The sequence below is a fragment of the Haliotis rubra genome, unplaced genomic scaffold, assembly GCF_003918875.1.
Source record: "Haliotis rubra isolate DU_JTF1 unplaced genomic scaffold, ASM391887v1 Scf1029, whole genome shotgun sequence".
NCBI classification, from domain to species: domain Eukaryota; kingdom Metazoa; phylum Mollusca; class Gastropoda; order Lepetellida; family Haliotidae; genus Haliotis; species Haliotis rubra.
The window spans coordinates 281,267-291,908 of NW_025764925.1; the positions used below are offsets into that span (position 1 = coordinate 281,267).

The 10,642-nt window shown below is 37.5% G+C and overlaps 1 protein-coding gene across 1 annotated transcript; it reads left to right on the forward strand.

Moving 5' to 3' along the window:
• Positions 1-2,637: 2,637 nt before the first annotated feature.
• Positions 2,638-9,245, forward strand: LOC124271755. Its single transcript, XM_046706924.1, has 4 exons — positions 2,638-3,112; positions 6,846-6,953; positions 7,138-7,248; positions 8,036-9,245. Exons 1-4 carry the CDS (start codon positions 2,638-2,640, stop codon positions 8,257-8,259), a joined length of 918 nt encoding a protein of 305 aa, XP_046562880.1. The 3' UTR covers positions 8,260-9,245.
• The last annotated feature ends 1,397 nt before the right edge of the window (positions 9,246-10,642 follow it).

The window sequence follows — 10,642 nt, forward strand, 5'->3', positions numbered from 1 at the left end:
ACTAAACTCAGTCAGTCTATATGTAAACAGTGAAAGCTAACTATGTTGAGGGCATTTGTTTTTATCATAAGGTGAAATTTGGTATATATTCTGTTATTTTCCCTTTCCTGACAGTCATTCATAAAGCGTTGATCTTTTCCTTTGTAGCTTTGGGTAGAACGGAATGACATTGATGTTTATAAACTGTTTGTTACAGAGAGTGTTGATGTCGAGCCGGTAACTGATCAATGTGGGGCACAACTTTCTGCTGAGGGTGCCAGTACTGAATGTGGTGAAACACCCAATCCAAATGAAAAGCATCAGCAAGGTTAATTTACTGTCTTTATTTCAGAACCTTGTTTATATCGTAAACATTTTAAAGTAACTTTGTTAAGGGAATCGCAATGCAATGTGGGTTGTTTTTCCCTATAAGTTGAAATCAAATATATGTCCTGCCATTTTTCTTTAGTGACAAAAAATGGCATGGTATTTGTGAGTAATCATCCTTTGAATAGAACATATTACTGCATATGTTGAGAGTTGTTTGTTATTGAATGTAAAATGTTTAGAAACAATCACTGGGTAAACCTGTCAAAAAGGCTTTGCTTTCTGATAAAAATTCATAAAGGAACACAAATCGAATAGATGCATGTTGTCACCCACACACTACTGAAAACAAGTACTGAAATGTCTATACCAATATGTCTATTTGCTTTACCAGTGCATAGTAGATCTATGAGCCTTTCATCGTAGAGAAATAAACTGTGCCTGTTTTCATTAAAAAAATAACATCAAATAGCAGCAATCACCATTTCCACTATGTAGAGTCTGCCTGAAGCTGGTGTCTGAGAAACAACATTTTTTGTTAGCCGAATATCTATGATTTTGTTTACAGTTATAAAAAACGATTTTTGTTTCAACTGAGATCTAAAAACAACTAATAGATGATGCTTTGAATGAAAGTTTTATCCAGAAGTCGTCTGAGATCAAGTATAATGACATGGGTTAGGGTATGTGTTCCTAGTTAACTGTAGGTATATCCATGAGCTTTGCTCATTTGCTTCTTTTGTTTTAAACAGCACTTTATGATAGCTCTAACCGGATGCAAGAGTAAAGCACCATTTCCTGTTGCAGATGTTTCTAATGTGGAAGAGACACGTTTAAATCAAAGATTACAAGTCCATGAAGAGTGGAACCCTATACAACCCGCATCTTCAAATTTAGTGACAGAATCTTCAGGCTCAGATGTGCTTCCAGTGAAAATAAGAAGATTGAATCCCAAGAAATCTCCTTTGGATTTCTCAGATAGCTGTGTTTCTGATTCCTTTTCTGAAAATGAATATTGTCCAGACTTTCCAACCCTGCATACTCAACCTTCCTCTACTAAAAGTACTGACATATGTGTGTGTGTTGCAGACAGTACAACCAGTACTCAGAATGACGGAACTCAAGTGATAAAAATATAGTGACTGTATTTAAGTGTGCCAAGTCCTCACAAAGAGTGAGCGTCTGTGTGTACTGTCAAAAATCTTATGCAAAGCATCCGAGACACATGGAGCAGAAACACAAGTTGGAAAAGTTGCATCTGCCTTAAGTTTCCCATTGAAATCAAATGAACGGAAGTTGAAATGGCAGGAACTCCGAAACCGGGGTAATTTTCATCATAATAAGACAGTTTTGTCTTGTGGACAAGGAACTATAATCCCTCTTAAAAGACCTTGTGCTGATAGTAATGTTACTGCTGCTGATTTTTTCCCATGTGAATACTGTTTTGCCTTTTTTCTGAGGAAGGATCTCTGGCGACATGTTCAAGGATGCAAATTCAATACAACACTTGATGGACATGTTAAGTCCAGGAATCAACCTCAGGCTGCAGGGGCAGCACTGTTACCCGTTTCTAAAGAAGTGAATATGGTGTTCAAAGAGTGTGTGCTTGATAAAATGCACAGTGACACTGTATCCCTCGTTGTAAGAAATGATGACCTCATTGTACAGTATGGTTGCAGACTGTTCAACAAATGTGCAAGCAATGTTCATCAGTATCAATATGTGAGACAGAAGATGAGAGAGCTTGGTCCATTCCTCTTGTGTGCAAGAGAAACAAAGAAGGGTATTGTTACTCTTTTTGACTGTATTAAGCCTCAGTTGTTTAATGATGTCATCACAATTCACAGATGACAAATGTTCATTTGGAATTCCATCTTTGGCTCTAAAGCTGGGGCATTCACTCAGAAAATGTTCCAGAATTGTCAATGCATCAGCTCTCAAATCTCAGGATGAGACAAGGCTTTCTTGGATCTCTGTGAATGTGAATAGGACAGTGCCATTTCGAGTGTTGCTTTACAAACCCTCCAGAAGCGGAGATTTAATGCACCCAAAAGAATACCACTTGCTGAGGACATCAGGAAGATGAATGAACACCTGGAAGAGGCTGGTGATACGTTGCTCAAATTGATCATATCATGTCCATCTCAAGATACCTGGCGAAATCTGGCAGAAGTTGTCCTGGCACAAGTAGTCCTTTTCAACAGAAGAAGAGGAGGAGAGACTGAAAGAATGGAACTGAAGCACTATACTGGTAGAATGACAGCCAGAAGTGATTTGCATGAAGAAGTAGCATTGTCACTCTCATCTTTTGAGTGAAAGCTTACCAGTACAATGAGTCGTGTGGAGATAAGAGGAAAGAGAGGAAGAACTGTGGCAGTACTGCTACCTGACAGTCACAAGGCAAGGATTGACTGTCTGAACAAATATCGGAATGTTTGCAACATCAGCAAAGATAACAAGTATGTTTTTGCAAGAGGTGGAGAATCTCTAATACCTTTGAGGTGTGCAGATGTACTGAGAAAATTCAGCATTGCTTGCAGAGCAAAAGTGACAAAGTTACTTACTTCAACATCATTGAGGAAACACATGGCTACAGTTTCCCAAGTGCTGAATCTTAAGGACAATGAATTAGATGCATTAGCGAGTTTTCTTGGACATGATATTCGCATCCACCGTGAGTATTATAGATTGCGTGAAGACACAATACAGATTGCAAAAATCAGCAAGATATTGGTGGAATTAGAAAAGGGAACCATTCAGAACATTGCTGGAAAGTCTCTTGCTGAGATTCAGATGGATGTTGATGGTAAATTGTATATCTGATTCTGTTTATTAGCAGCCCAATGTTTTTGCCAATGTGATGAGTGAAAACACTTACCACTACAGTTTCAGGCAAAGTTATAACTGGATTTTGCTCAAACTTACTAGAATTCATCAACCAAACAATTTCAGATTATGGACATATCAGATAAAGATTAAATTACTGATGGTTTTCCATATTGGTGCCAAATCTTGTTATGTCTGGCTTTTTAGATCAAAAGTCAGATGATCTTATGTCTTTTCCTTGTGTAAACATCTCCAAAGATATATGTGAAGCTGAAACTACCCATGAGGGATTCATTCCCATTATGACTACTCCCAGTTTGACTACCCTTCCAATACACAACCTGTCCCAGTTGAGTGGTTTTCAATTACTAGCTCTCTCCTCCATCAGGTAGACTGTTCTACAAACACTTATAAACAATTATAGCTATACCAGGTTCATACAATATTTATTCAGCTAATTACATAGGCCATAGTTGTGGAAGAGTTCAAGTATACACATATACTGAATTATACGATATACCATATACACTACATTATGTAAGTCAGTGATTAAGTTACTGTGTGTGCTGTATAATATTTGTAACTATGGGCAGCACAAGCGACACAGACTTTGTAAACAATGTGATGGGTCCGCCGTCGACAGCTCAATGAAACTCTGGTACTTTAGTCTGGTTTAAACATATTTTTATTTCGTCAAAGCAGAAGCCTGGATAGACGAACAATACTGAGTCAAAATAACAGATAAATGATTGAATAATAAATATGTTCGCTATGGTGTTGGTTATGCATAGCAGAAAATCAAGCTATATAAAACTTGTCTTACATTGAATATTTAATTATGTAGAAGTGATAATTACTGGAAGCAGTTACTTTTAGAAATGAACTGGTGTTATGAGTTGAGAATGTCACTATTTGTTGAGTTATTCAATCCGCTGTTACTGTATAATGTAGTTTTAATATCGTATCCTTGAATATAAAAATACACAGTTCTTAAATTTTGATAGTTCCGACATGTAAAAAGGTAGTGAATGACGTCTTCGTTATAATGACCACATGGACACTTAGATGTTTCTGATATATGTCGGTTATATTTGTCTGCGTTTAAGTCAATACAGCCAAGCTTGAGGCGAAAATGGATGATTTGACAAAATCTAGTCCCAAAATTTAAATCAAAATAATTGCGAATTTCTGTTGGGTTTATCATGGTATTAAATTGATTCAGGGATATAGCATTTATAGCACCATCAGGCAATAAATTCCATGACATAATCGCGCTCGGTAAACATGATTGAGAATATGTTTGCGTTCTACATTAATATTTTGAATGGAAGTTGGAGGGATTATGTCCAATTTTCAAAACAAACAACCTTGGCCTAGATTTTTCGAAGCTCTCTTAGCGCTAAGTGCCATACATTAACATTAACTTACGACTATCTTAGCGTTAAGAGAGCTTCGAAAATCTAGGCCCTGTACTATAAGTTTGCAAAGTTTTAATCCGAATATCAAAACAAACCATGAATGATCACAAAGATCCCAGATTCACTTGGCTTCTGATCATTATAGGTCTCCCCAATAGGTTTATTTCAAAGAGTAGGCAAACTGAGAGTAATCAGCTATACAGGTACAGTACATTATAAGTGGAGGGAAGCTCCATTGTATAATTATGATCATGAGTTGTCAAACTGGGAGTAGTCATAATGGGAAGATACCCCATGAGTACGGTCGTGTACCGATCCGTCGAATTTCTGATTTCAGAGTAGTAAAATGCATTCGACGCATGGGCACTGTGATCTTAAGGTGCGTCCACACATTGCAACTAGTTGTATAAAACTTGTGGCATGCAACAAATTTCACAGTGTGAACAGGGGAGTTGGACAGATTTTTGTTGCATGCAACAAGTTGCAAGCGAGTTGCAAGGAATAGAACTTGCTTTATTTCCATGCGACAAGTTGTACGGTTCTGGCCAATCAGATCGCGTTTCGTAGTCTCATGATATTTATGCAGACATCAAACATGGCGATACCAACGGACGACACAACATGACCGTATGCTAGTTTCTACAGTGCATTGTTAAGCAACATGTAAAACGAGATCTCACGATACCGAAAATTGTATACAACTTGGCCTGTGTGTGAACGCAACTCAAGACGAGCAGCTTGTTGTATGCAACATGTTGTAACAAACTAGTTGCAACGTGTGAACGCACCTTTAGCTTTTAATTAGTTATCAAAACATTGGATCATACCAAGAGAAAGATGCAAGGAATTTTGGATGGTTTGACTCTTTGTACTTTTGAACTTATTTACCTACTCATATGATACAATGAGAAATTGATGCATTAAATATATGTTTTGACTCTCTTTATTTTTGTACTTTTGTACAAAATTTAAATTCATGTATTAAATAAAATGCATTCATACGGAGAAATATACACAAGGACATTATATCTATATCTGCATTCAATAAAATGAAACATTATTCACTGACACATTTTCAGTTTGTAGGATCACCATACTCCGAACAAGTGTCCAACACAATCAATGTAGCCCATTAATCGGATGGACTCTGTAAGTTTAAATCCTTTTGGCATGAGTTGACCAAATTATGAATGTGGGGTGTCCATGTCATGTGGTGGTCGAAAGTTACCCTTAAGAATTTAACTTCCTTTTACATTCAATTTCTTGGTTATTTATGTGCAGTTTGGGGGTATAATTTTGCATTTGCTGCGTTTTGAATAGAATGCCCACGGTGGGTTTTTTTAACGTTAATATGGAAACCCCATTTTTGAGCCCATGTTTTGATATGAATTAGCATAGGTTTTACTGGTGATTTGTTTTACAGACGTGGAGAAGGTCCAGAATGAAATGTCGTCTGCAAATTTAGCTGTAGAAAGTTTGGGGTTTTTTTCTGGGAAAATGTCATTAATCATAAAATTAAATAAAGTTGGGGACAACTCTCTGAGTATAATGGTATTGGGACCTATGAATTTTGATAGTATATCTAAATCATGGCTAGTGAGTTTATTGGATGGTTTTCTGTATACATTTATAATGGTAATTTCTTTGTTATTATTTGAGAACCCTTTAACTATTAAAGAAAACATGTGGTTTAATCCAATACAATCCGACCCCTTCATTAATGAACTTAGACTCTCCCAGTGTGTTAACACGGTCTGAAATTCGACCGATTAGCACAGAACCACTCAAGCATGATTCGACGGATCGGCACTGCTGACTGTTCAAAATTTGACGGATTAGACCGTAATCATGAGTACACCAAAGTTTGTTTCAGGCTTTTTGATCTGATCTCATTTAGTTATTGATAGTTCAGCTTAGTGTTATTGTCTGGCTGTTTTCACAGTGATTCCTCTGCAATTTTTATGCATGGTTAGCTTATAAAGCTTTCATGAAAATGTGTCCAACGAGTTTTGCAAAATTTTAGATTTTGTTGTAAAGTTCAAAAGTTTTTGACATTAAAATTATAGACAATTTCAAGGAGCTTGAAACATATTTCAGCTTAGACTGTTAGATGTCATACATAAATAGCTACTACTTGGAGAGATCTGCATCTCAATATGAGCCACAGTGCAGTGGCACTATTTTTTAAAAACATATGAATGGTATTGCTTCCCTAAACTAGACTAAGTTGTGCTGGAAAGAGCACTCCTTGTTTAGATAAGCCAAACTTGAACTTTTTATTCTTTATTGTTACAGAGAGTGTTGATTTGGAGGTTGTCTCAGATCATGATGGAGAAGAGCCTTCTGTTCCTGCTGTTACTGAATGTAGCAAAACACACAGTCAAAATGCACAGCATCTGCAAGGTTAATTTACTATGCATTGTCATTTGTTTCTCAGACAGTTGATATCTTTTCTGACAGTCTTTCGTAAACTGTTGAAAGTGGATCGTTCCCACTACCTGTAAATACCCATAACGTTAAGTTGGAATACCTTTTTCCTTTGTAGCTTCAGGTAGTACTGATTCACATAGATTTATGTTTGTTACAGAGAGTGTTGATGTCGAGCCGGTCACAGATCATGGTGGGGCACAACTTTCTGCTGAGGGTGCTAGTACTGAATGTGGTGAAACACCCAATCCAAATGAAAAGAATCATCAAGGTTAATTTACTGTCCTTACTTCAAACACTTGTTCAGTCTGTATGGTAAACAATGAAAGCTAACTATGTAGAGGGAAATCACAATGTATACATTATGTACATTTGTTTTTAATTCAGTAAATACTCTCCCACTTTCCCTTGTTCTGATATTCTTTCATAAAGTGAATTTATTATGTACATTTATTATTTTCATAAGGTAAAATCAGAGATCTATATTGTCAAAACCAGGGATTTACCTGGACTCTAGGGTTCACATTCATGAATTTCAGGGCTGTCCTCTGTCCTTAAATGAGAGTCCCAGGGTCAGGTTCTATTACTTTAATTAAATTCATTGCAAAACTAAATTCACATTTTGATTGTTAGTGCATTCTTCATGAGCGGTGAATGGTTTGTGCTTTTTTCTAGAAACGTACGTCACTGCATACCAGTGAAATCAGTATTCTTCAACTACACATATAACCAGTCGTTCAGTAATAATCTGGTTTTAGTCTTTTCGTAGACCGATGGCCCCTGGGGTATATGTTGTGTTAACATCAGATAATCCAGATGAATTATTTTCATTGCCAAGTTTTATATCCATTTGTGCTAGCTGATAAAGATGCACTAACATGCTTTTTAGCGATAAAAATGTTCCTCAAATTTGACTTCTTTCAGTCCGCTTTGTATGACAGTAATGAGCATTGATTCATTTAGAATGTATATGCATGCTGAGATAAAAAAAAGATGGCGAAATTCCCGTGTCAGAACAAAAGTTTATCAGTACAATTTTAAAAACCGTTCTATTCCAGACTTACTTGTGGGCACACCAGGTGGAAAAAAGCGCAAACAAACCCCTCGAAGAAAATGGACCCAGGAGGAAAAGGCTGCTATTGAGAGGCAGTTGGGAAAATTCAACCGTCTGAAAACACTCCCAGGGAAGCTCGACTGTGAAAAAGCTAAGCAGAAGGAACATGTTCTTCAACCACGTCCCTGGAGACAAATAAAATATTTTGTGAAGAATCACAAAGTTTAAAATATCAACTTCAATCAAATTTGAGTTTCCTGGTGAGCTACAGTGCATGTGGCACAATATTTTTCTCAGAATGTTGTGTCATTATGTTAGTGGTATAGTTATGCCTTAAGTCGTCAATTAGTTCCTGAAATGTTTAATTTTAGGTTCAGGATATAGATATATTTTCTGTAATGTAATTTCTACACTGTTCTGACTGGAGATCCATTACAGTTTCAAAAGTGTTTACTCAAACCTATATCCAAAGTTCCAGCCATATCCGTTCCTGTCGACTTGTTTCTCACTCTTAAGTGAATAGACTAAGTCACTTCTTCAAACTGAGGATAACTGATAAAAGTTTAAGACAGTTTTGACTGGAGGTCCACGACATTTTTATCAATGTAAACTGAAGATGTTATCTGATTTTCATCTATGTGGTTTTCTGCAGTCTTAATATTATCCTTATGTACACTCATCAATTCTTTTGACAAATTGATCTCTAGTATCCCGGAAATATCCCCTGCAGCTTCCATAAACATTCTAGCAGATTCTTCTTTTGCACAAAACCCAGTTGCATGCTTGAGTTTTGGTATCATTTCATAATCATTGAAGTTTCACAGTGTGTTCACAGTGACTGAAAGCCATCCTCGTCAACATTTTGGGCCATAGACCTGAAGGATCTGACATATCTCCTGTCCTCTAGCATGTCTAGTGTTGGCGCTTTCTCACCCTTCTTTCAACAGTTGATCAAGTGAATGGTAGTCTTGTCCATGTTTGCTACATTGAAGACAATATGGTCACTCTGGACGTGGCATATGACAAAATAGAATTCTAACACTGAACTTCTCTATAGTGTAATAATCACTGAAATAAATATTAATACATGAAAAATGAGTGCATCGGGGATATTACTTGTGATCAAGACCTAAAATAATACAACTTTATTCGTTACAATAATTTATTAATATCTGTCAGGTGGGAGATCTTAAATCTGTTCACATTAGAGTGTCAACAAAGTTAGAAATGGGTGGCTTCCATATGTGTTTTTAGATTTAAATACTTGATTTCAAAATGTTTTCTGAAGGCCTTTTATTTTTGTGCTGGAATACATGTGATCACACGAGGCTATTTTTCTTTAGACTTGTCTTTCTGAGAAATCAGTTGTAAGCAGGAGAGCCTGCACTATCAATGTGGCTATGTGGTGCAGTGCGATCTATGAGAAACATGCTACCGAGGGTGTAATCACTTGTACAAGTGACCCTATCCTACAGTTTGTAGGACTGTCCCTACAACAGAGATGGATAACATTCCCCTTGTCTGGAATGCTAACCTACAAACTCTGCATCCACAGTCTGACATGCCAACATCCGTATCATCCCCCTATCCACAATAGTACCCTACATTCAGAGTGGTGATGTTGTCATATGACCAATGACAATTGACTCTTTGCTAAAGGGAACATGTCAGAAGTTTTAGCATCTTATTGAAGTCAAGGTCCTCACAATGTTGGACTGTTGGATGAAATGGGTCAACACAAAATGAATTGTGGGTAATCAATGGCTGACATGTGCTAGTTGATGTCTGCTGTCTTCAGTGATGGGTCAGTGTTGCAGCTGTATGCATCGTGTTGTTAATGAGGTTGCAAGGATTGATGACAGGTTATACAGCATTAACTGTAGGCTTGAAATCCACTCGAGAGACATTAACAAGTTGTATGGGTATACTGAATGTCCTCAGCACTGCAACTTTGACCAGATGTTGCTTGCAGTTGAATCTGAAATAAGACATTTGCAACAGTGCAAATCCCCCCCTCAAAAGCGGAGATACAGATCAAGGGATGCAATCCCACCACCTCTCCCACTTCCAGTGCTACAGAGATACAGATCAAAGGATGAAAGCTCCCAGCCTTCTGTGCTTTCTGTGCAGTCTGCAGGAAAGGTTCCATTGGCTCCACATGCCACTCCAGTTTCTTCAGCATTTACGAGTTCAACATTGCCTCAGTCTGATTTTTCTGAAGATTACATTCACATGTCATTGTAATAGAGAACAGTTGATTTTCAATTGACCTAATTTCCACTGCTCTACCTTCCTACAGTGCCAACATTGTGAGGACCATGATGTGTGTGACACGAGGACTTGTGTGCCTTATTTCTGCCTTCCTACAGTGCCAACATTGTGAGGGCCTTGATGTGTGTGACACGAGGACTTGTGTGCCTTATTTCTGCCTTCCTACAGTGCCAACATTGTGAGGACCTCGATGTGTGTGACACGAGGACTTGTGTGCCTTATTTCTGCCTTCCTACAGTGCCAACATTGTGAGGGGCTTGATGTGTGTTACATGAGGACTTGTGTGCCTTATTTCTGCCTTCCTACAGTGCCAACATTGTGAGGGCCTTGATGTGTGTTA